Genomic DNA, 27,673 nt, shown 5'->3' on the forward strand with positions numbered 1-27,673 from the left:
GCCACAAACCTCCTCCCACAACCCACCTTTCTTTCTGCCACCACAGGGATCTGAGCACGTATTTTCAAATATCTAGTGTTTCCTTACACGCTAAAGAATAAAAATCCAAACTGCTTTGCCCAGAATTTAGAGCCCTCCAGAGATTTCCCAGCTTTATCCACTACTATTGCTCAGTCACTTACTATATTTTAGCCACATAAGAAGGAGTTCATACCATGTGATCCAGCTATTCCACTGCTTGGCATTTATCCAAAGAACATGAAAACACAAATGTGTAAAGATATATGCACCCCTATGTTCATTGCAGCATTATTCACAATAGCTAAGACTTGGAAGCAACCTAGGTGCCCATCTAGGGATGAATGAATAAAGAAAATGTAGTATATATACACAGGGGAATACTACTCAACCATAAAAAAGGATGAAATCCAGTCATTTGTGACAACATGGATGGACCTTGAGGGCATTATGCTAAGCGATATATGTCAAGGGGGAAAGTCAAATACCATGTGATCTCACTCAGAAATAAAAGAGAAAAATGACAACAATCACATAGAGACCAAGATTGGATTGGTAGTTACCAGAGGAGAAGAGGGGAGGCAGGAGGGCAAAAGGGGTGCTTAGGCACATGTGCATGGTGATGGATTGTAATTAGTCATTGGGTGGTGAAGATGATGTAATCTACACAGAAATCGAAATATAATGATGTACACCCCAAATTTATGTGATGTTATAAACCAATGTTACTGCAATAAGAGAAAAACATTGAAAAAGGAATGAGTTCATTCTGTAGTTTCTTTACTTTTCATTCCTTTGCTCATTCATTCCTTTATCTCTCTCTTGTCTTTCAGCACCACACACTATTTCTCCCTTTTACAATCTTTCATCACAGTTTAAATTCCTCCTTTACTAGAAAATCTTTCTTAATCTCCTAGTTGGAGTTAATTGCTCCTGGATTGAAGTTACATCATACTGTTTGTGCATCTCTTCCTCTACTTATCCCATTCTTCCTTACACTCACCTACATAACCCAGATGTCAGCTGAGATCACTGTGCCATCCTTTTGGAATCCCTGGAGATTATGTTCTCTAGTTCACTTCTGGGTGTAAATTCCTGCTCTCACTGAATTCTGAGTCTCCCTCAAATCTTCCCTCTTGTTGGTTTCTATTGTTTGAGTTATATGCCAACCCAACTAGGAAACTCACTGATTTTTTAGGAATTTCTCGGAAATTTCACTGATTTTCTTCCAAGTTTCTCTCCAAGGCATGTCAGTGTGTAGGAGACTTTATCAAAGTTTTAGGGGTCACGTAGGAGGATTTAGATTGTAGCAACACAAACAGCTTAAAATTGAATATTAACGCGTCCTCTTTATGAAAGTCCTCGTCCGGCCATCAAATCATCAGGCTCTGCTCTCTCTCTGTCCCTCCCTCTTCCTTCTCTTTTTGCTCTTTCCTCTTCCTTCTCCTTTCTTGTCTTTTCTACCTCTGCTAAGGAACTCTTCTGCATTTCTAATACCTACTGATTTGGCCATCTCTTTGTTTTTGTTTCTCCTAAATCATGCCAGCAGGGCTTAATCTCTCAAGCTCCAAGCTAAAGGTATTGCTTTAAAATTTACAGCTTTAAACAATGAAGTTTGTTTCTTTAGAGAAACCTGATATGCTTGATTTAAATAATATTTCCATATGAAATAATAATTTTCTCATCTCACTTCTGTGGAATGAGTCAATCTTCCTCACAAGGCCTTAAGCTCCTTTTAGAAAGAACTACCTCCTAGTGGTCTTCATGGCCCCAGCACCTGCACAATGCTTGGCAAAAAGCAAGTCTTACCTCTTTCATCCTTTGCTGGCATTCCGTTAATGTTGGATTTTCTTCTCTTGATTGATGTTCTTCCTAACACGCATTCCAGTTTCTTCACCACAAAATGTGTTTGCTTCCCCTTCACAGAGTAAGCTCCTCACCCTCTTGTATCTTATTAGACACAGAGCAGAGGCTTAGCAGTCTGCTGGCTCCCCAGCGCCCCTTCCAAAGTGCCACCCTTCTCCCTCTTGTGTTTCTTCCACCTGGAGGATTTTCTTCCCCTTTCCTGACCCTCACACCTTATCTTCACTACTTGCCAACCTACCTTCCCCTTATCCTTCAGAACTTAGCTCCTATGTCACTTCCTCTAGAAGAGCTCTGACCCCTCAGCCTGGGTTAGGTACACACTGTCATTGCTCATCTAACATCTTGTGTCACCTTTGCCGTAGCCCTTGTCTCAGGGTACTGCAATTGTTATTAACTATAGACTCTTTAAAGTCACGGATTGTCTTTTACATATATATTTTTGTATGGTACTTTATAAATGTTTTTTGAATTTATGAATCACAGCTATTGTGTAAGTATGATAATTTTTACATGATTTTTAATATTAAGGGAGCCTATTTATATGTTTTAATTTATTTCTTAAAGTAATCGTTTGGGATTGTCTCACATGTCAAACAAGTAGCAGGATTTTTTAAGTACATTCAATATATTCATTCTTTCATTTATTAAGTTTTTAATAACATATGATTACCTGTTGTGTGCTGGATCAAAAATTAACTCTCTAGTAGTTCAAGTGGGGGGATGGAGGCACAGGCTAACAGTGATAAGACAATGAAGTAAAAACAAAGACTAAAATGTGTCCAGAGTCCTTTGGAGCACTGTGAGGGGCTCCTAACAATGAGTAGGGAGGGGAGTCAGTAAAGGAGATTACTTAGATGCTAGGATGACCGAGCTGAGACTAAAACGCCAAATGGGCATGTACCAGGTGAAAAAGACAGGGAGGGGGCATTCTGAGCAGAGGGGATGCATGAGCAAACATGGAAATACAGAGCATGGTACACAGTGCGATATAAGTAGTTAAGGCTTATGGGAAGAAATTGGCAGGCATGCACTTTACAAATATTATTCCATTTAATACTTATACCAACATCGTGAGTTACATACTGTCATTCTCATTTCATTGATAAGGAAAATTAGTAGCAGAACGGTTAAGTAATTGGCTCATAGTCACACAGCTAATGAGTGTAAAACTGTGATTTTAATGCAAATATGACTTTTATATCAGTACCCTAACCACTCTGCAAATGTTGGCTTTCTACTTCCACTATGAACTGTCATTGCTTTTGACTGACACAGACATCAGATTTTTTGATCAAAAGTCATATGCTTACATTTATCAGGTTAAACTAATAGTTTTATTTCATTAACTTCATATATTTTGCATGTCTAACTCAGTGTTCCAATTTGAACCATTGAGCACCACATAGTGTTAATGATGACATAATAAAGAGCTAGTCCTTCTTTCTCTGTCTTCTTATTGTTTTTCCCTGTCCAAATTTGATAATATCATGAAAAATTGCTTACTGTTCTATCAGTAATTAAGCATTACATACCAATTACTCATGGGAAAAATCTGAGTTTCTGAATCTAAACCATGCTAAAACAGATTTTGAAATAAAAATCAGGGTCAAATGTAAGTAATTGATTACTCCTATACTTGAGGAAAGAAGAAAAGTAACTGACTTCAGACAGAACAGAACAGAGACTTCTCTGTATCTCCCATACTACCTTGCATCATGCTGGGTGCTCAGGGATTAAAATTAGGGTGTGTTAGGAACAGACTCAAAGAAGCCATGCTCCTAGCCCTTGTGCTCCCGCATTTTCTATTTCAGATATCCCAAAAGTACTCCACTGCCATCTTGAGTTTTGTTAAAGATCGATTCTTTGAAGGTTTATTCTCTTTAGTTTTCTCTCCAATTGTTGGTCCCTCCAATTGTTGAGATCAAACAGTTTTCCGAGGAGTTTGGTTTATCATGCCCGTGGATAACTGCAATAACCAAGTATACTTGATCAATAATTCAGTCTGACACTAGCCCTGAATGAATGACAAGACATACTTATAAAATGAATAACAATGATAATTGCACATGTATGGAAATTATTTAACCTTTAATGTACTACAGGACACTTCCTGGCCCAGAGTAGGCTTTTGATATTGTATTTGTTGAATAAATGGCAAGAGATAAATGGTGTAACTAACTCATATGTGAACATGTTTTTTAAATAAAAAAGTCAGTTCTTAGTTGTGAAACATATATTCTTTACATCTAATTTATTCCTCAGTCTGTCAGTGTATACACACACTCACACGCACACCGATATATATATACACTCATATATATATAAATCCATATGTATATGGATTTATTTATACTGAGTGCAATTTATACTGAGTTCAATATATGTGCAATATATATATATTGCACTCAGTGTGTGTATGTATATATACATGTATATATATATATGCAATATATATATATCACACTCAGTATAAACGTGAAATCCTTTTATCTTTTAACTTATTACCATTTGGATATCAAAGTAATTACTTTTCTTGCTGTTATTGTTGCCAATTAGATAAGAGAGTATGATTAGGAAAATAGAGTTGATCCATTACAGCACTATAGACCAGTGCTATTAGCCAACTTGGTGCCGTTCTCATAAAAATTATACAATTTAAACTGGAAGATACCAGTACCTGCTTCTATTAGAAACAAGAACCTTTTCTACTTCATAATATGCTCAATTACCTCTAGATTGATCTATGAATAAATTGCAATCCAAACAGACTTCTTTACCATAAAGCCTTGCTGGCTTAAGGTATCATTGTTGATTTATTATGTTGTCACTTTTCTATCGGCAATATAATGCTTGTTATATCTGGATAGAGACAGTTTTAGTGTGAGACACTGTTATCTTTAAATGAGTAGGATTTAGCCTTTCTGATGAGAACAAATTCATCAATGATGAATCCCTGGAGAAACTGTTGAAACAAAAATCACACCATTTCTGAGCTTTGTCCAGTTCATCAGTTACCAAGCAGCTTTTGATTGTCCTAAAGAACTTTTCCCTTTGTTTAAGAAATATAGCATGACGCTCAACACCTCTCACTTTGAGTTACCACAGGCTACAACTTTTTCTGTGAGAAAATAATGAATGAAGAGGAAAAGCTCCTGCTGCTGGCTCTGTCGGGCCCTGCTGCTTCTCCTCCTGCAATAGGAAATCAATTAACTATATGTTCAGGCAGAGGTTTGAGCTAAATGCTTTATTAATCATCACTGATGGCAACGTACACAGTGGCCAAATAGTCATTCATGCCCACTCTTTCTTAGTTTTGGTTTGTTTTTTGTTGTTGTTGTTTTGGCAAGATCAGAATGCAAATGTATGCCTAAATGTAGTATATGTCAAGGTGATCCTCTGGTGCAAGAGAGAATTGATCTTTTACATTTTCAGAAAACTTAATTTTTAAAAGGTTCAGTATTCAAATATCTTAGGGGCATTTTCATACATCGCATAATTTTTTTTTTAAAAGCACTGAACTTTCTTGCTAATTCTGCATTATGCTAACGCAGAAAACAAAATGTCTATAGCAGCCTTGAAGTTTTGGAAGCTGATACTTGACGTCAGCCTTGGGGATCTCCATCTGGCAGTGAGAAAACACACACAAAGGACCCCCTCTGATTTGGAGATGCCCGGTGGAAGGCTGAGGGGGCAGTCACTAATATTTTGTGCGGGTGTGCTTTCAGTTTAAAGAAAAAATTTGGCAACAGTTTTCCTTCTTTTCCATTGGTTCTTCTAACCAACACACAAAGAATTCTACAGGAATCTTTAGGCTAAATAGAGAACCTCTCCTTAGGAGTAGTTATAAAAAATTAGCATATTAGAATCATGGTGCTGGTCGCCATGGGAAGCCTGCATAATTTAAATATGACACATGTGGTCAACCACTGCAAAAAATTGCAGAAAACAGGGGGCTGGCCCCGTGGCCGAGTGGTTAAGTTCGCGCGCTCCGCTGCAGGTGGCCCAGTGTTTCGTTGGTTCGAATCCTGGGCGCGGACATGGCACTGCTCATCAAACCACGCTGAGGCAGCGTCCCACATGCCACAACTAGAAGGACTCACAACTAAGAATATGCAACTATGTACCTGGGGGCTTTGGGGAGAAAAAAAAAAGGAAAAAAATAAAATCTTTAAAAAAAAAAAAATTGCAGAAAACATCAGGCTGTTGTAAACATCTAAACATGTAAACCTGTAGAGTAAACAGCTACTCAGGCTGTATCCTACTCACTTATTATCATTATTATTATTATTATTATTCCCAGAGTTGGAAAAATTTGAAACCATCACAGTTTAAATTTAACTGCTTTATTTCTCTCCCTTTGGATAAAGAGTATTCTAAATGGGGGGAAAAATCTCCTCTGGTCTATGTTTTAAAAAAGTTAGATGAAAAAGTTCCAAGAATGATTCCTTTTGAATAACCTTAGGAGAACCTTAGGTGGAGTTAGACAGTGTTGAATAAGGTAAGCCCCAACCAGGGAATCAGGGTCATGGTTCCGATTCTCATAGAGCTTGCCACCGTAAGAGATCTTCTAGAACCAGGTCATGTGATTCAACCTTGACGATTCTTGACAATCTTCAAGAATGTAAGATTAGGATTTAGATGCCCTTGATGTGTAAGAGAAGTGTGGAGAGAGTGATATTCTGACAAGATTCTTATCGTGTGGACACCCGTTCACCACCTTATGAGGTGTTATCAGGACCCCAGGGACATTTCTTTGGCCTGAAGCATAATCCCTAGCACCTCATCTGCCCCAGGAAAAAGTCATTTCATAAGAGGACACTTCAAACAAGCATTATCTTTTCTACATTAAAGGGGCCCACATGGGTGATAAGTACTGAGGATTTGTTTTATACTCTTATTTATTTTATGGTTTTTCACAAGACAGCAACACTTACTTTATGGTAAAATAGATACAGTATATTCTCTCCCTCCATTATACCATTCCATATAACTGAAATCATTAAATATTATAATTTAGGAAAGCGTTAAGGTGTAGAGATGAAGTATATAGTTCTAGTTTAATTGTATATAAATTAATTTGGCATTCATAACATTGTTTCCATTTGCTTGACTTGTTGACGTAATTACAGTAAATTGATAATGGAAGTAGTAATCTTAGATATTCCACATAAACATACTCTGCTAATATAAATTTTCACTTGCAATTTGGCTGAATTGGAAGATGGTTTATGTTTAGTTTCTCGACCCTACTGACATCTCTAAAGAACCAGAGAACTCGTTTTCCTGGGGCATTCTGCAGCCTGGCAAGTGGAGGCCAGTGTTCTGAAACAAGTGTGATTTTTCACCCAAGTGCTTGCGAGGTCAGAGATCAGGGTGACCCCGGACTGCTGTAGTTTTCCAAGCCTCCATCAGCTAGATAAATGGGCTTTATCCTGCCTGGAGTGCGGGGGGATGTTTTTGCAGTCTTAGAAAAGAGACCAAGCAATTCCAGGTTAGAGGAGGATACAGAACAGTTGGAATTCAGTGTGTCTGTCCCCAGCAGCATGTGTCAGTAAAAGTGAAGATCAAAGCTTCCCGAAGAGGAGAAGGGCAAAGTGAAGAGGAAATAATTGTGGTATAATGAATAGTATGAGGGCATATTCATGTTAACTTGAAACCACTTACCATTTTTCCATGACACCCAGGTATCTTTCTAAATGAACTTTATAAAGTACAATTGAATAACCTTGAAATTTAAAGCTCCATGATGTGATTTTTAATACTGATGGAGTTTGCTTAAGCACTGAGATATTTCCTCTGCTTTTCATTTCTATTTTTGCCTTTTCCATGCAAAATAAAATTTATTTTCTGTACAGAGAAATCAATATTTTTACCATTTTGTTTTTCAGCTATTCCAGTAAATTGCAATCAACATTAGTTACAATCTTTAAAGAGATGTAGTAGGAATTTGAACACAATAAAATAGAGATACAGATTAGAACTTTGGCAAAGTACCTTTGCTATTGACAAAAGCATTTATCAGGGACTATGGCTGTGTCTATATTGTGCTAAAAACTTGATGAAGAGGAAAAAAATCATCAATAGGATTCACTTTCTGTCTATATGAACCAAACAAATGGTCTAACTAATAGTTATTGTTTTAAGTGAATGGATTTGGTTTACCATAGTGAACTTTATTCCATATAGAAATGTATTTTAATTAACATTTGTATATCTAATACATACATATTTGGTAAAGGTATTTTTGTGTTCTTTTTAATAATTAGTGCAATCTGATACCAGGAAGACTAGTGATCCAAGAATGAATGAAGACCTGCTTACAGTATACAGGAAACAATCTCAAAACACACATTTGTTTGCTAATAATATTTAGATGTTTATATCCTCACATGTTTCTCTTCTCTGAGCTAACATGCTTTCTTATTTGTGTATTTTCCTTTTAGAAACTGCCAAGTTTTGGACCTTATCTTGAGAAGCGCAAGAAAATCATAGCAGAGAACAAGATTAGAGAGAAAGGACAGAATGCAGCTTTTCCACCACTCGAGAGAAACCCTTTTATCCCCAAAAAGCCTATTCCTGCCATCAAGGTAAAAATTAAGCCATATATATAAATATGTATATTTTATTGTTCAAATATACAATATAGTTGGTGTTTATTCTCTGTTTAAATGTATCACTGATATTGTTTTAAAAATATACCAAAAGTTTTAAAAATTCTTTCTATGGTGATAGGATAGTCTCTTTTATTTGTATATTTTATGCTTTTTAGGACACTGTCAAGTATATGTTTCATGGAAATTTTTGTATGTATTAAATGGGCCAGGAAATATTAAGGTGAATTCTTTGTATTTTCATAGTCATTTTAAAATTATTTTAATCCACAATTAAATCCAAGAGATATATTAGCCATACAGTGCAACTAAATGATCAATATCAACATGATACCTTACATTTTAGACAAACTTTCTCTGGTTCAGCCTCTAGAAGGCCTGTAAAATTTGGGTCACAGGAGATTATTTTCTGGATAATAGCAAAAATTATCATTAAGATGGAATTGTGTGTGTTATATTTCTTTTTTTTTTTCCTTGAACTTTTTATTTTGAGAGAGATGTCGATTCTCATACAGTTGTAAGAAATAATACAGAGAGGTCTTATGTACCCTTTACCCGGTCTCCTCAGTGGTAGCATGTTGCAAAACCATGATACAATGTCACAACCAGGATAATGACACAGACCTAATCTACTGATCTTACTCAGATTTCTCCAGTTTTGCTTCTCCTCATTTGTATGTGTGTGCACGCCTGCATGTGTGTTTGTTTAGTTCTGTGCAATTTCACCACATGTGTAGGTTCCGCCACCACAGTGAAGATGCAGAGTTCCACCACCACAGGGATCCCTCAGGTTGCCCTTTTCTAGCCACAACTGCTTGCCTCCTGCCCACCTCCCCCAAGATGGAATTGTATTAAAGCAATCATCATGAAAAGAAAAGGGAGTGTTACAGGTTCACGTTCTCTCTGAAATCCCCATCACTAGTGTCAGTTGCAGTTACTGAAACTTATTCTTCTCTATTTAGTGACAATGTACTCCCACATCTCCATGTTCTGTTTGAAGCATCAGCTGAACAGCTTGCTCTTAGGAGCTCTCAGGTGGACCTCCCTGAAATTCATCTTTAGTAGTCAAGTAGGAACTGGAACCTTTAAAAATCCTCTCTACCTGTAAGACAAAAAAAAAAAAAAATCTCCCCTATGCTAAAAACAGTGGAGTTTAGACTTGATGTTGCAAAATTTACGTGATTCAGAGTTCTGAAAGGAAATATAGAAGTGCCTGAGCATGAATTCTACCAGCACTTCAATGCCATAATTCCAAATAAAGGGAACACTTGGGACTTTTAACAGCGTAATGGCCCCAAATCGTCTCTTGTGCTATGTCCTTTAAATTGTTTGTGTTCTAGTAAAAGGATGAACTGGACACTGATGGTAAAGAGGAAGCCAGATCCTTCAGGTCTTTATAAGCCCCACCCCCCATGTTTGGCTATGATTATTATATGATTTGGGGTTAAGTAGGAATTGTCCCAGCTCTCTCTTCTGAATTAATTTGAATTAAATGTAAGATCTCTCTCTTTTCCTTGTGTATAAAAATTTCAAAAGAAAGATATTTATACTTGAAATAAAAGAAGTGCAAGGTGATTATAAAAGCGTTTTGACCTTTTCTAGTCTTCTGTTCCCTCAGGGAGTGTTTTGATAACCTAGAAGCAAAACAAAAACAACAAATGAAAAACCTACTGTAGTTGAATTAAAGCTGATGGATCACTAATACAAATAAAATATCAAACTCAGCAGAATTAAATAAACCAAAGAAATGTGGAGTCAGGAAAGTAAGTAAACATTTTTGAAGAGGAGAGATGAGGAGTCTTATTAAAAATAGTCCAGGTTTGGGGCCAGCCCGGTGGCATAGTAGTTAAGTTCTCGCACTCCGCTTTGGCGGCCGGGGGTTCACAAGTTCAGATCCTGGATGTGGACCTAGCACCCCTTGTCAAGCCACGCTGTGGCAGCAGTCCACATAAAGTAGAGGAAGATTGGCGCAGATGTTAGGTCAGCAATAATCTTCCTCAAGCAAAAATAGGAAGATTGGCAACAGATGTTAGCTCAGGGCCAATCTTCATCACAAAAAAAAAAAAAATAGTACAGGTTTACATTCCCCTCCTGAGTTGTCTCATTTTAGAAGTTATCCAAATTGAAGTATCCCTGGTGTCACATTGCCTCAAAACATTGTAGATACCGTTTTCCAAGCACCTAAGACCATAACGGTGCCAACATATTAAGGGGCTGCTATGGTAGATTTTTCTCAGCGTCCAGTGGATTTTCCACTACCTTGGCCCTCTCCCCAGGTGTCCATAGTCATTCTACCTATTGTCATTTCTAGGAAGATAGTGTGCCCTGTCAGAAAGCATAATGGTAGCTGATAACGGTGGGGTTGGGGTGTTCTTTCTGGGGGGGGTACATTTTCACTAGTTATAAGTTCAACTCTCTCTTTGGAAAGTAAAGAATTACATTTGTGATAAAGATGACTGCTCGCTTCATCTTGCTTTCTATAAGGCTTTCTACAGAGTGGGGGACAGCATATGTTTTAGAGGAAGAAGGAAGATATAGAGATCTTTTCCTGTCCCCAGAGATATCCATGGGTCCATCTTGACTTCAGATGACTCTTGATCTCTAGAGACATGATGTTATCGAAAGTGAACTCTGTGTGTGTGTGTGTGTGTGTGTGTGTGTGTGTGTATGATATTGTATTTTTAATTAGAGCAGTTGTCCTTTAATAAATCCATTTTCACTCACATTCCAGTATGACTTTCCAGAGCAGGATAGAAAGTTTATCTCCTGGAAGTGCTCCTGGAAGTATGTAGCAACCAATAGCTCTAATGTGTTATACTGTTCTAAGTGCTATACATGTTTTATCACATTTAATCTTTACAATACCTGGGATAGGTACTATCTTTATGTTCATTTTACAGATGAGAAAATCGAGGAACAAAGAGAGATTAAATAATTTGATCAAGTCATGTAGTAAACGGTGGTAGAGCGGAGGATGGAGGTGAAATTGAGTATTGCTGGCTCAGAAGTTTCAAAAGATAGACTTATAATAGGGACTAGGAAGGTCTGCATCCATTCTAGAAAATATATGGAATATGCCTAGAAACAGCTCATGCAAGGTGAAGATGTCAACATGGAATAATGAAACATTTACTAAGGGAATTACAACACATGGGTTTTGTCACAGTTGTACTACTCGTCACTTGATTTGGGGCAAATATCTCATAAGAGACTTATAAAATGAGACTACTGGACAAAGAAGTCTCTTTTCCTTGCACCTTTCCTTCTTTCTGTCCTCAGTCAGCTAATCGGTGTGGTGGAGGTAACAAAGGTGTCTGCCTCACTGGGTTATAAATTAAGTAGTGTGTGAAGTGCTTTTAGCCTGCACCAAATATGTCTAAATAATGGTACGTACTATTAGTTATTATTTTTAGGAATGGATAGGTTGAAGGAGATGACAGGTTAAGGTGACTCTCCATTTCTGTTTTGTCCAACAAAATGAACTGAAGAACAAAAGTAAGGACACTTAAAGCTCTGGACGCCAACTAAGTTGGAAGTTTTGAAGAAGCCCATATATTTTCCAGGAAATCTTTATTGCATACCTACCATGAGATAAGCAATGTGCTAGGAATTGGGCATCTATAGTACAATAAATAAAACAGACAAACCTCTGTCCTCATGAAGCATACAGATTAGAGAAAGACTCCCACAATAATATAAAATTGTATTTGTGATACAAACTAGGGAAAATACAGGATGTATGAAGTCTCTTCATAGGAAGACCTCATTTAGATTGAAGGGTCTAGGAAGGCCTCTCTGAGCAAGTGACATTTAAGAGTCCTTTAGACCAGGTAGAGATTAGAAGGATAAGGGGAAAAAAGAATGTTCCCCCATAATGTGGTCCTAGATCTGGTGAGTGGTCATGGTTGTGGAAACAGGCAGAAATTGATGAAGTCTTGTCAATTCTCCTCTAAAACTTAGTGATTCTCACTATATATTGAGAGATAAGGGATAGTGAGGAGTTGAAAATAAGGACCCTAAGATTAGACTTTTGCTAGTCCCACTCATTGAGATAAAGAAAAATAAAAGATAATGAATCAGGATTCTGTTTTTAGTGTTTTTAAGTTTGATGAGGTTTTTTTGATGTGGGATGGAAAATTTAGATTTGAGCATATTGAAATAAATGAACTTAAGTGAATATGGACCTGTGCTGGAAGATACACACAAAAAAAGAACTGACATGTTGACTGCCTACTGTGTGCCAGGCACAAGATAGGAACTTCGCATATATTTTCTTATTTCTTACTTAACCTAATACCCTAAGAAGGAGAAGGAAGTTCTAGGGAAGCAAATGAGAAGAAGTGAGCCAAGAAATAGGAGAAAAATGTGAGGGAAACCAAAAAGGGAGGAAGTCTTAAGAATGAGGAAGTTGTCCACAGGTCAGAAAACGCTGCTCATCTTAGCTGCAATACCTCGTATTGTTTCATTTTATCTTTCACATGGAACCACTGTGATTCCAACCTACAAGTGGTGACAGTTGTCGTATTCACGCATATGTCCATTTGGTCATTCATTCAACAATTATTAATGTACACCCTCCCATGTTCCAGCACTGATAAAGTCATTAGCAATTCAATAGTGAACAAAATAAAAGCCCAGGTCACATGGCGCTTACGTTTTAGTATGGAGAAACAAACAAACAAATAAACAAGTGAATACTTAGGAAGTCAGATGGGCACAGTGGTGTGGAGAAAATACAGCAGCATTAGGAGAATAGGAACTGCTAGAGAGGTTGGTCAGGCGATGCCTACCTGAATAAATGGCATTTGAGTAAACACTTTTAAGAGTGAGTGAACCATGTGGATAGATATCTGCGGGGGAGTACCCTCCCTTCAGAAGTGTGAAGACCTGAAATAGGAAAGTCCTTGTCAGGAAACCACTGAGGTTTTTAAAGGGAAGAATGACATGATCTGCCTTAATTTTGCAAAGGATGCTTCTGACTGCAGTGTTGATACAAGATCCTAGATGGCCACGGCAGGGCAGAGAGACCACTTAGAAGGCTGTTGATACACACCAGGCGAGAGATGGGCAGAAGGCAGAAGAAATAGTAGTAATGGCAGAAGGCCTCAACTCCATTGTTTTAAATGAAATGATGTGTGTGAAAGTATTACACACAGCCTAGTTCTATTCAAATGTAAGGAGCCGTGGTTACTGTCATTTTCATTTCAGTCCCCTGCCCCTTTGCCCATTATTTCAGACTCCAGCTGGATGATGTCACTGTGCGGTTGTTCAGTCCCCATTGAAATTAACAGCCACATTCCCTTTAAGAGTCGTTTTCTCTCTGCTTGTGAATCAGACGCTGCTTCTCGTGCTGTTATTGTTCTGTTCTACCACACGTACCCAGGCATGCTATGTACTTCCCTCTGCTGCTTCATCATGACTTTTGTGTTTTCCCTACAGTATTTCTTCTCTTCTTGACATCCCATTTTTCCTTTTCCCTTTCTCCTGGAGGGTCTGGGTTATCTGTTTTCGTGCTTAATATTTTCTCTGTCCACCCATCTGTTTATTTCAGCTCATTTCTTCCCTCCTCTCTGCTGGCCTCTTTATAGATTCCTCTGTTCAATAGTTTAAACTCCATGACACTGCTTTGTTTATCCTCTCAGCCAGCACAGTACATTATTCCCCATCTGCTATTGAAAGAGCCCTGGTGCCCCACAAAGTTAACTAAGCCCCTCTTGTCTGAGCAAGTTTTTCAGTGATGCATTCAAGTTTCTAATCTGCCCTCCTCTTCCCTGGTTATGAGTGTGACAATATTATTTCTAAGCAAGCCATGCTCAATAGATCTCATCTTTTGTTCTTTTTTTCCTTTCAAGTGCTTCAGAAAGATTTAATAGTCTGTTGCTTCAGAGGTAGGCAGTTTAAATATCAGTCAATCAGAGAGTATTTATTGAGTTTGTGCTATGTGACCAGTAGTGTGCTAAGGATTGGTCTTTGTCCAAAGACATATATAAGGCCCGGTCCAAGGCTCGGGGATTCTCCCAGTCTTGCAGAGGTGGAGCACTTCCATATATTTATTACATCCTCACTACAATCCAGGAACTGTGCTAGAAACTAGGAATCCAACAGGAATTTTAAAAAGAAAGAAATCTATCCTTATGGAGCTCATGGGCTAACAAGGGAGAAAGACATGTTAAAAATTATTTCCAGTTCAATCAAATATGTACAAAATACTCTGGGAACACAGAGGAGTGAAAGGGATTAGTTCTGCCTCGGGTAATTGTGGAAAGCTTCACAGAGATGGTGATATTTAACATGGAGTTTAATAAATTAGTGTTAATTAAGCAGAGAATTAATAATAAAAGCTAATATTTATTGAGTACTTAGGAGGTTTCAGGCACAGTTCTGCATGCTTGTGAATTAACTCATTTAATCCTCACAATAATCCTATCAGGTACCTGTATTTTCCCTACTTTACTGATTATGTAAGTGACAAACAGAGAGGTTAAATAACTTGCCCAAGGCCACACAGCTTGGAAGGTATCAAAGTCAAGATTTGATTCCAAAGTCTGGCTCTAGAACTTGGGCCGTTAAGCACTATCGTCTGCTGTCTCTCACAAAAGAAAAAAAAAGGGAAGGTGGCATTTCAAGCAAATTGGTATGTTTGCAAAGCATAGTGTTCACACATACTTGGAATGACATGGGACCTTAAATCCAACACACAACCCCTGGATCAACCAGGTCGTAGTGTCAAAGTGGAAAACTCATTCTTTTGTTCAATCGGAATTCATAGAAAGAACAGGACTGAGAGGCAATAATGAGGAAAATAATCCAGTTTTCTCGATCAGTCATAAGACATGATATAAAAGGGCAAGAGGATGTACTGATTAAACTGCTAAGAATTTCAGCCAGTGCATCAAGAGTGGTTATTCCCAGTGTTACACTGTGACTAGGGGGTCCTTGAGAACCAGAAGTCTTTGCTGGCCAGCTTGTTATCTGCTTCTTGCCTTCTTGGAAACTAACAAATGGCCTGAGAGGCTCTCGATCCTACACCAGGGAATGGTCTGGTGCCCTGGGGACAGCCTGGCATCCAGTTGATTTCCTCTTTATCAACCCCGCATCTTGATTTCCATTTCATAATGACACAGCATTTACCATACATATATTGCCATATTATGGAGCTGCCGATTATGTGGAGGAAATAGACAGAAAAGGACTCTGGGGAAGAAGAAGGTAATTAAAAGCAGTGCCGGAATGCTGAAGGGGAAGAATGAGCTAAAATAAGAAAAAGAGAGCTGGCTTCCTGCAATAGGTGTAAAGGTCTCCTTCTAAAAGAAGAACCAGGTAGGACCTTCTGAAGAAGCTCTTCACACTTTCTACAGGTTCACCTGTGCTAGAGAAAAGAAACCGAATAGGAGGCTGATTTGTCTCCTCGCCGAGGAGAACCGAAGTGACAGTGTGCACATTTGGCCCAGCTAAATGAGAAACGTGCTTTATTCCCAGGCAGCATATACCAGAGACTTGAGAGTCTGCCAAGACTTATAAAGTCCCCGGAATGCTTCCCACTTCTGTTGATATATATGAGAATGAATTCTCATTCTCTTTATGAAGCCAGGAATGTATCTCTAACGTCTTTGAATTTCTGGGGAGGAAAATGTATGGTTTAGGGGCACTAGTGATGTTTTCATCTCTTCTTCCTGCTGCTTCTAGTAAGAGATGGACTGCATCTCATAAGACTGGCAAGACAGTGTTGGCAGGAGACCAGTCAGTCTGATCGAGTGGTTTATTATTTCAATTGAATTGTGAGAGGAAGGAGAGAAGTACTCAGAGAAAACTGTAAGACCATATTAGATACTATGGAGCATATGATGGCACAGAAAGAAAAATAGTGAAGGACTTTCCCAGCAATTTTCAGAAGATATCAGAGAAATGGGCCGGGGGCAACATTAACATTCTCAGTTGTCTCAATACCAACAAATAGCAGATGAAAAAGGATCAAACTGAACTTTAAAAAACATGAACAAATTTGGTAAAAATCATGTCTTACATTTTATGGGGATGTTTTGAGGTGTGATTCCTGACTGGACTAGGACAATGGAAGGATAGATGTTGTTTGGAATAAAGAGGTCTAACGAAGGGCTGGGGGGGAGCAGTATATGTCAAAAGGACAGACACGTGCTTGGAAATCCACAAAGCTGAAGGTGAAGCGTGGAGGAAGCAGCTACAGGAGAGTGAAATGAAAGAAAAGCGGGAGTGTGATCCTGGGACTACATCAGAGACCTCATAACCAGATGGCTAACATGGACAGGCAAGATCGAGGGGGGAGGGAAGCCTTTACAGACGTCAGATGAAAATCCCACTCCACTAAAGGCAAAACAGCTGAGAAATCATTGAATTGCCTTGTTGGAAATTTAATCTCACGAAAGAGAGAGACGCAAGGAGGGGACTTGCTGCCTTGGCTTATTTCTGGCTCCTTATAAAATTCTGTTTGGGGGAAATGGCAGCTAAAGGAATCTCGAAGCAAAGTAACCATCCCACATCATCTTAGAGTTCATTTGGCCGTGGAGAGGAAGTCTGAGCTTAGATATTCGAGTATCCCACCTTCAATAAATCTAAGTTTAGGAAGTTCGGAGAAAACAATAGAGAACAATCCTATAGTCAGCCACTCTAACTTGAAGAGGCATCAAGAAGAATGAGAAGCTGTCAAATAGAAATTTGTTGACATAATCACTAAGTTTCCTAATGAAAAGGGTTAAGTTTTTAGATAACGCAGTATTCAATGGCCATATGAGAAAACACAGATCACATGACCAATGATGATCATAAAAGAGTGGCATCCAGATTGAAGGATGGGTCAAAAGTGGCAAAGCCTCAAATTTTCTGAACTTGGAACAAATATTAGAAAATATGGAAATATTCTTTGTCTATTAAAAGTAAAAAAAGAAAGAAAGAAAGAAAATACCCCCCACTACTTAGAGCAGATAGTATGCTTGTAACTTACAACTAGAAAAAAGAACTGTTGGACCCCTGTTATCTTTCTAGCACCCCCATAGAGAATGTTCTTAGAACTGAAAAGGATAAGGAAAACGTATTTCAGAGTTGAAGCCTAAGATGGGTAAGGATATAGTAAAAACACATTTCTCTGCATTAAATGAATTTAAATCCAAAGCGTCTACCAAGAATTGCTGCTTTAAAGCCTGAGTCCATCCCACATCCAGAGACTGCGGTACTCAGGGCCACAGATCTGTACTGAACCAACCTTGGTCACACCCAACCTCACCCATCTGTCTCTCTCGCTAATAAGCTCCTTCCCACCCCATCCTCTCTCACCCATGTCAGTTCTCAGATTCTCACTTGCTTCTATCTTATCTCTTGGTTTCCTTGCTTCTCTCACCTTCTTCACCAATCTACTGCTTTATTTCCTGGCTCAATGCTTTGTCTCTGCCCTCCCAACTCGGTATCTTCCTGCCGAGTCCTCAGTTATCAGAGTTCTACTGAATTTAGACTTAAGACTTCCTTTTTCTAACTGTACAGCCCCCTCCCTGCCTCCTAGTTCAGAGGGCCTTATACAGGATATCAAAAATAAATTTCGTGCTATATTTTTTAAAGCACTTTCATATGATATTGCTGTATCACACTGCTGAAAAATAAATGTTGCCCCAGGTACTTTAGAAAAGGAAAAGGTAAATGTGGTAGGAGGAGAGAGAAAAAGACAGAAGTAGGCCAGAAAGCTTGAGATCTTAACCTCAGTGAAATTTTACAGAGATCATTAAACTTTTGACTTGAGAGCATTAGTAAAGGAAGATACTATTAACAGTTAGCATAAATTCAGGGAGAAGAAACCAAATTATCTCATTTCCTATTCTGATAGGTTTATTAAGCAAGTAGTGAACTTGATGTAAAAGATAAGAACATGTGACATTGGTAGTGGTACAGATAAGAAAATGGTTAAGTGATTAAACAGCAACACCCAAATAATTTAAATATTGGATCCCTTTCAAATAGGAATTATGACGATTCCCCACAGCATACTGTCCTTGGTCCTGGCCTTTGAATGGCACTTATAAATTTATAGATATTGTAGGAAGGATGCTAATCAGATGTGTAAAAGTCTTAAGGCTTAGAAGAACAGTTAGCGTGCCGGATAACAATCACAACGTGAAAATACTTCAATCAACTATAAAAAATAAGCCAAAACTAATAAAATCTTACTAAGCATAATAAACTAAGTATGCTACAGCAGGGATGGGACTGGAGCTCTCTAGTTCCTCCCTCTTTGGTCCTAAACCTTATACCAAACAGAACTATTGACTGACCCCGCTTTTAAAAATACTTTTGATTATCTCGAACAGATAATTAATTGACAAAGATGTAATTCTGGAATTATGTGGTCCTTCACAACATTCATCTTGGGAACACTTATATTTAAATCAAATGTATCGTCTACACTTTAAAGAATTTAACATCACTTTCTCCACACACACATTCACACATAAATATTTCCACTAATCGTGGATAGCTATAGCAGATCGCTCCACGTTTGTATATCCACACTCCGCTTGAATAATGAATTTTGGTTCCCTAATCTCCACAGATGTGTGTCCAAGAGGGACTAGACTAGCCAGATGTGCTTTACTGATTATGTGTGTCTTTCAGCAAACTCCAAATTCCAGGGCGTGCACTCAAGGGTATTCATAAGCTGGCGGTACTACCTGGAAGCTTTGAGTTTTAAACAAAGATCTACATTTACAGCCACATAGGATGATAATTCATTTTCCTTGATACTTTTTCCCAAAATAATTCAAAATAATTGTCATTCTTTTATCCTCTTCCAAATTAAATATATATGTAATTTTATATATTATAGTATTTTCTTACATATTTCTTATATTTTTTATTACAATTTTCTTAAGAACTATGATGAATGAGGGGTAACCTTTCAATACCATGTGCTAGTAACTTTTAGAGGCTCCAAGGACCTTGTTTTATTTAGTTTAACATTAAACAATGATGTTTTAATAAATAACAATAGCAAATCTCCAATACAGAGCAAAAGACATAGTTAATGTATACAGAATGTGAACTTGCTTTTCACAATAAAATTTCTCAGAAAAATATATTGTTTCTTTGTATAAGCCTTATAAGCTTGATGACTGTCTAGGGAGTTTCCTGTTTAATTATCTTTTGAATATTTACTGGTGATTTCAGTCAACCTATGATCTAGTTCAATGAAACAGCTGTTTTGACTGATTTATTTGCTAGATTGAAAAACTTATTTTCTGTCACATATAAGTAGCCTTTTGTAGCCAGAGAGTGACCTCAGGCATTTACTGTCTTAAAATATTATTAGAAAATATTAAACATAGCCAGATACTTTGACTATGATTATTTTGTATTTAAAGAAGTACTCAAACCTTTTCGTGAGTCTCATATTAATAAAAATGTTCAGTAATCAAGAAGTAGCTATTCACCCATACAACTATGTGCCTAATATTATGCTGTATATTTAGTGCATAAACAAAAAAATATTTATTTTAACAAATATTTGAGTACCCATTATGTTTCAGTCATCTGCAGGAGCAAGATATGCCACTTGAGACACAAAGACGAATAAAGTCTTCTAAGAGACTGCAGATAGGAAGCTAAATATAGAAAATATCCATAACATGAAGTTGCATTTGCTATACAGAAGAATAGCAGATGAGTCAGCATAGCAGAGTGCTTATGAAGTCAGGCAGCACTGGTCTGAATCTCTCTGCTTCACTAGTTACTTAATTTTATGCCTTAAATCTCAGTTACTTCATCATCTATAAAATGTGTGAGGTTTACATGAGAAAATGCTTAAAAATTTTGGCACTGGCCTGATACATTGTAAGAACTCAAAAGTTACTGTTATCATTAGTTCCACATAACAGATAAAAGACTACAGGCCATTAGGAGGAAAAAAAGAGAGAGAGAGGGAGGATGGGGAGGGGAGAAGCAGAGGAGGAGAAGAGGGAAGAGATGAAGAAAGAAGAGAAAGAGAGATCACATCTTCAACATGGTTAGGAAAGAAGGAGGAAGGATTGAGGAAATCTTCATGAGGTTGTGGCATGTGAGATGTCTTTGAAGGATGGATAGGATTTTTCAAAGCATAAATTGGAAGGAAGGGTATTCTGGACAAAGGACTCAACAGAAAACTAGGTGCCAGAGGAGCTGATTGACAAGTGTGTTAAGTGTGGAGCATGTGTCCAGTGTAGCTGAAGCACATGGTGTTTGGAAGTGAGAAATAAGACCAAAAAAGACATGTTGGTAGAAAGCCTTAAATGCTAGACTTAAATTGAGGCTGTATTTAATTCAACAGACTTTTGAGTAAAATAGTGAGAAATTTAGTCTGTACTGTACAGCCTAGATTAAGATGACAACATTGCACAGGTTAGAGGGAGAAAGAGGAACACGAGGATGAGACTTAGCAAGGAAGCTCTTGCAACTGCCTTAGAAGTAATGGGAAATTAATTAGTAATCGTTAAAGACGGTGATAAACATGGAAAGGGGATTCAAAAGATATTGCAGATCCAGAACTCAGAAGACTTGGCAACAGATGACATATTGGAATAGGGAGAAGTGGGAGTGAAATATAACTGAAATTTCAAGCTTCAGTGATTGGAAAAATCCTAACACTTCACAAAACTAAGGAAATCAGAAGAAAGATCCAGTTTTGTGGTGTTGATGATTAGTTTAGTGAGTGGTGAATTTGAGGAGCCAATTTCTAGTGACAGTGCTCGTCATGCAGCTGATAAATGTAGATCTTGAGTTTGTTATAGCAATTCGGAATGGCACTGTTGATTTGGACATCAAGTGCCCACCAACAAACAGACTGCTGTAAAGTTGAAATTATAACTTCAGCACACTGAAAAGAAAATAGTGAAGACAGTATTGTACGTTTTCTGTCATCTTCCTTCTTGAAAGTTGCTCAAATGAACTGTATGTAAGCATGTAAACTTTGTTTCACTTTGAAAGCTCATGAGCATATTGTCACTTAGAGCTGGAATAGGGGGAAATAAAAGCAAAGAAGAGTAACCAAGGTCATAAAAAGAAGAGCAGAAAATAAAATACCAAAGAGAATATAGGAAGATGGCTTTTAGTAAGAGTCAGATCTCCTTGAACATGGACCTTGAATTGAAGCAAAAGATTCTCTTGTTAAAAGTTGAAAACAAAAGCAGAAAATCTTGACAGCATACTAATTTGACAAACATTGTTACACGCCTCTGTTTTGTTTTATGGAACAAAGTGTTTCTTATTGTTGATGAAACATCCTCTGTGCTTCACATATTAAGCACACTTCCAATTCATATGAAGAACAAAGCAATATGTAACTGCATGAAAAATCTTCAGTGATGAATGAAGAAAATCTTAGCTCTTTAAAAGTAAAAGAGCATCTTATTTAGCTATTAGATGAACCTAATTAATTAACATAAATTAGAATTTTTAAATAATAAAATATACTCTTCAAGATATGACAGGTGGGTTATGTTATCAAAGCACCTTTCTAAATGAAAATCTAGAATCCAAATGCAGGGATATAAATGCATATCATTCACATTTTTATTCCCCTCATCGCTAGCAATCTAAAATTTTCTAGTATCAGTGCATTACCCCTTTGTCACTTTTCATTACTTTTGGATACTTCAAAGTCCAAATTTGAGAAAAAGTAAGCCACAACCGCTGAAAAGGGTGTCATTTCTTCTGTCCACAGAAATGCTATTTCAGATTATCTAGTAGAAAACCTATTGAATGCAGTTAATTAGGTCTTGCGTTTCTAAGATAGATAGATAGATTATAGATAGATTGGCCATATTTCAGAAGACAGAAATATTTAAGCTCCAATTATGAAAAGTGTATCTATCAGAACAGCAATATCCAAAGCTCCTAAGTTACATAATGCAGCATTATATAAAAACAGAGGTTTGGACTGGCGTTAATTATTGCATGGTGATGTTTTAAAGGGAACACTGTATGTCATTCAGTGCCTATCTTGCAGGATGTAATTGGAAAAGCATTGCGGTACCTTGGAGCATACGGTGAACTGAGCAACACAGAGCACGTTGTGGCTGTGATCGATGAAGAAATGTGTATCAACTGTGGTAAATGCTACATGACCTGTAATGACTCTGGCTACCAGGTAAGAATTCTGCTATAATTAGGATGCTGTGAGGCATGTTTCTTCTGACTTTTGTAGGAAAAAGAATCTTCTATTGCTAAGTATGCGATTCAGAGCAGACATACCAAATATTGTTCCTCAGCAGTGGCATATCTCTCTGTCTTCTCACCTTCTTAGCATAGTAATTTTTTTAAAGGGAAGCCATAACTTATATTAACAATGCCACTATTCACTGCACAGTATTATTTTAATATTATTTCATCACCCATAAAAGTGGAGGAAAAAAATCCAACCAAAAAGAGAAATTCACACATGTACGCACATTAGGAAGCATTATGCTTTAATACAGAAGGAAGGGAGAGAACTACCATTTACTGCCATTACCCTGAAAGGACTTGATTCCTTCTACAAAAGGGAATTCTCTTCCATTCAATATTGATTGGGCTTTTACGACAGAAAGAAAATGCACTTTCCCATCAACTGGTTGTGCAGGTTGGGACCAGGAATCCCTTTGTAGCTGGAAAAGCCAACAAGTTATATTCCTACTCCAAGAAGTGAGTCATAGGTTCTTCTCAGTTTCTCACTCTTCAGCTGAGAGTCTGCCATGGGACAATAAAGAAAAAGTGGAGATTCAACGGTCTTCAGGCTAAAAACTACGGAATAATATTATTTTCTTAAACTTTTCAATCTATAAAGAAGTATAATAAAGTAAAATAAGATCCCTTTAAGATGATTAATGGAACTTTCAAGATAGATAAAATGGCCCATTTTAAAAAATTGCAGTTCATTTACCTTATTCAGCCTGGAGCAAGGTTCTATGTTGCTCATGGTAGAATTTTGCATTTTCTCTGACCACCTAATAGAGATATGACAGACATATTTTAATTTTTTAAAAATCTCTTTCTCCTTAATTTGACATTAGTTCTATACCAATTTTTTCCCAAAGTATGACTTTTTTTTCTAGCTGAAAGGTGTCTCTAACAGTTATTTTGAAAATGGGAATCACATCACATCCACTTTCATTACATCTTCCCTCTAATTGACCAATCACAGAGAAGTCAAAAAGTCCTGTCACTAAAATCACGGCATCGGGGTTCTAATATCTTAAATCTTGGAAGTTATGTCTCCCGCCTTGGAATTCTAGCCTTGGTACAACTCCATTAAAAATAATTTTATTAATGAGGAAAAAAAAATCACAATTAAACATTTTAAAAGATTTTTAAAGTCCTCCTTTGAGTCCTATCACAAAAAGATAAAAAATAGAAAATCAAAATCTTCAGCTGAATGTAAAGTTTTATATGTTTGCAAATTTTCAAAGTATCAGATTTCTAAGACATAAGTATTATTTTATTTTCATCAGTTGCTTCTTAGGTTTCTATTTATAAAAGGTACATAAGGAAAAGAAAGAGTTTCTACTCATTCGAACAGCCATCCGAGATGCTGTTTTACAAAACATGGCAACAATTTGTGTGGACAAATTTTCTTATGGTTTGTCACAGCTGCAGTTTTGTTCACAGATAATATGATTGTTTCCTTAAAGATCAGACTTTTTTTTTTTTATAGTAAGCACTCTGACATGATTTACTCTAATATTTTCATGTGCGTAAAAGAGGAAAGAATTATACTTACAAGTAGCTTCACTGGGGAGAGGAAAACTTTTAACGAAAAACAATTTATTTTGAATTGGTTTATAACAAATTGTATATGACACAGGAAAAAGATCAGAATCAAGTAATTATTTGAAAATGTAAGATTTGCAGACTGGACCTCAAGGAGTTTGAGGGGAGGGGACCTTAATGTCCCTCATAATTTTCCTCAGCCCCTACGTTGTTGCTCCAAAGTAGTACACAGTCTGAGTAAAAATGTTGGGGCCGGCCTGGTGGCACAGCAGTTAAGTTCCCATGTTCCACTTCAGCCGCCTGGGGTTCGCTGGTTCTGATCCCTAGGGCGGACATGGCACCACTTGGCAAGCCATGCTGTGGTAGGCGTCCCACATATAAAGTAGAGAAAGATGGGCACAGATGTTAGCTCAGGGCCAGTCTTCCTCAGCAAAAAAAGAGGAAGATTAGCAGCAGATGTTAACTCAGAGCTAATCCTCCTCAAAAAAAAAAGAGGAAAAAAAATATATTGTATTTGTTGTGCAAGTGAGAGTGCCAGACAAGCCCCCTAAGTGTCCTCTGCCGCAATATGGCTGCCCTGAAGCCCCTGTGGAAGGAAATTTTGCCCTTTGTTTCCACATTTGAAATGTTTCTCTTTAACAGGCAAATACTCATCATGACTTTAAATAAAAAGCTCAATTGTAAATTTCACACTAGGTATTTTTATTGCTTATTATAGATTGCTTCATGTTAAAAAAAAAAAAAAAACAAGAAAGGAACGGGGGAGGGAGGAATAAATTATTGAATTTCTCAAAATCCTGAGCAGTTTGCGAGCTGGAGGCCTTGCCGTGGTTCCCACAGCCGAGCCATGTCCGCCTGGGACTGGAAGCTGTCCTCTTTCAGTGCTCTCTCCCCTTCGTGGTAGGACAATGCCTAGAATCGGCTTGAAAATCCTCAAACCTCGCAGCCGGCCCTGAAGCTAATTTTTTTCCACTGCTTTCTTCTAAAAACTACACACATCTTTTGAAATCCAAACAAGTGCATTCATTGCCCCATCTGACGGTGACACTTTTCCACTGTCGAGAACCAGGAGGGTGAGGAGGAGAAGTGAGAGAGCACCCTGCCCTCCTCGGATAGCAGACACCACATCCTGGTGGGACTGGAGGGACCTGAGCTCTGCTCAGAACAAAGGAAATGAGAGAGCTACTGTGTTATGAAATATTTTCCCCACACAGTGGAAGAAAAATACCTCTAAGGAATTTTAAACATTGTGTTTCTAATTTAAAAGGATTTCTTTTCTGTCGTTTTTTTGCTCCTCTCTGGCAGCTCAACTGTTGCTATAGCTGCACCACAGTGCTGGGCGAGTTGTCTCCAACTGCCGTCCGATCGCAGTGGAGAAAAGCGTTGATGCTAAAATGGGGGCGTTCTTGACCTTTGGGAGCAGTGACAGCCGTCCTCTTTATTTCTGTTTGCAGGCTATAGAGTTTGATCCCGAAACCCACCTGCCCACCGTGACTGACTCCTGTACAGGCTGTACCCTGTGTTTCAGCGTCTGCCCTATTATCGACTGCATCAAAATGGTTTCCAGGACAACACCTTATGAACCAAAGAGAGGCTTGCCCTTAGCTGTGAATCCAGTGTGTTGAGGTGATTTGTGAAACAGTTGCTGTGAACTTTGAGGTCACCTTCATAATGCTGATCTTTTTAATTGTGATCATTATGTTCAGCTCTTTCTAAATTAAAACAAATATATAATTTCTAAATAAATTTCTAAACTTAAAAAAAATCCACCACCAGCGACCATTCAATTAATGGTCATAAAACAGAATAATTCTTTTCTGAGGCTAGTTGTTAAATAACCGTGTAGCAGATAATTGGATGTTCACCGTCAGTTATCCATTGTGAGAAATATTAACTTTTTCTGTGGCAATTAATGCGACAATTTCCAAATTGCCCTATGCCGTGCTCTGTCTTTGATTTCTAATTGTAAGTGAAATTAAGTATTTTAGGACAAAGTACAATTTAACAGGCAAGAAAATGTTTCCAAGGAAACATTTTATAATTAAAAATTACATTTAATTTTAACACTGTTTCTGAGCAAATGTAATTAGCTCCATAAAGCACAAATGAAGAAAGTCAAATAATTATTTACTATGGCAGGGAAGAAAAAGCCAAAGTTTTGAGGGTTTGCAAAACTTTTTTAAGGCCCTTTTGATGAATAGCTTCTTTTCGGTGCTAGACACTGAAAGTGAGAGAATTTAGGAACCATTCTTATCCCTCCGTGCTATTCACCACTCCTGCTGAGACGGGTCTCCAAACTCCACCAATGAACCAACGTGACATTCTTCTTTAAATATTTAAACTATGTTCCTAACCAAAGAAGATGTTAGGATGGAGGTCTGGTTAAAGCCACTCTCTTGCTGTGCGCAGAGCCGCTCTATCTGCTTTTAATGGTAACCTTCATGATTATAGCAATTAATAGTTTGAACAAAACCCAAATTATACAGTAGTGGGTCATGTGCTTCATTATTCAAGAATGAAAAAATATAGTATTGGTAATCTATATTAAATATGCAACACCAGTTTGACTATTCTTTCTTTTAGTGTTTATGTTTAATTTCAAAAGTAATGGAATAATGGGGCCAGTCTAGTGGCGTAGTGGTTAAGTTTGCATGCTCTGCTTCGGCGGCCCAGGGTTCACAGGTTCGGATCCTGGGCACAGACCAGGCCACGCTGTGGCAGTGTCCCACATAAAATGGAGGAAGACTGGCACAGATGTTAGCTCAGCAACAATCTTCCTCAAGGAAAAAGAGGAATATTGGCAACAGATGTTAGCTCAGGGCCAATCTTCCTCACCAAAAAAAAAAGTAATGGGATAAAGAAGAAATATATATTTTCTATTACTGCCAAACAATATTTTTGTATGTCTCTATTTTCATAATCAGCAAATACATCATATAAATTCATTTATCTCTTTTTTGTGGCATATTTTAATATGAATCCATAAGTAGTAAATCTTTAAGTAACAATCGGAAGCATATTTCTATGACAAATGCAAGATCTAGAAAAATAAAATGTTTGGTTATGTACTTTTAGAAATGTGCACTTACCAAAAAATCTGTATTATTGAATAATATCAAATAAAATTTCGTAAAGCATTTTGAGCAACATGGTCTTTTGCTGCCTCTTTTGCAAGTACGCTCTCAAGTTAACTATTTACATTTTGAAGTAGAGCAATTTTTGGTTAATTCTACAGTGAATTCCATCCAAATGTATATATAATGCTGGTTCATAGTAATGACAATGTAGTAACTTAGACGTTTCACGTCCTGCTCCTCTTACCCAGGCTTCCCTTCTGAATTCTATTCTATTCTGCCAAAATACATCTTTCCCTGGGCACAGGCCAGGTTTCTTGCAACGGCCCGTGCACAGAGATAAATGAGAAATGGCAACCTACCATTGAG

The 27,673-nt window shown here is 37.6% G+C and overlaps 1 protein-coding gene across 1 annotated transcript in view; it reads left to right on the forward strand.

Annotated features, from left to right (window-relative positions):
• DPYD (dihydropyrimidine dehydrogenase) overlaps positions 1-27,377 on the forward strand; it is a 768,719-nt gene extending 741,342 nt beyond the window's left edge. Inside the window, exons 21-23 of the mRNA XM_023641574.2 lie at positions 8,328-8,471; positions 22,492-22,632; positions 25,685-27,377. Coding sequence (XP_023497342.2) covers positions 8,328-8,471; positions 22,492-22,632; positions 25,685-25,855 — 456 coding nt within the window. The 3' untranslated portion in view covers positions 25,856-27,377. The remainder of the gene's footprint in view (positions 1-8,327; positions 8,472-22,491; positions 22,633-25,684) is intronic.
• Positions 27,378-27,673: the final 296 nt, after the last annotated feature.

This window comes from Equus caballus, chromosome 5, assembly GCF_041296265.1.
Source record: "Equus caballus isolate H_3958 breed thoroughbred chromosome 5, TB-T2T, whole genome shotgun sequence".
In the NCBI taxonomy this organism is placed as follows: domain Eukaryota; kingdom Metazoa; phylum Chordata; class Mammalia; order Perissodactyla; family Equidae; genus Equus; species Equus caballus.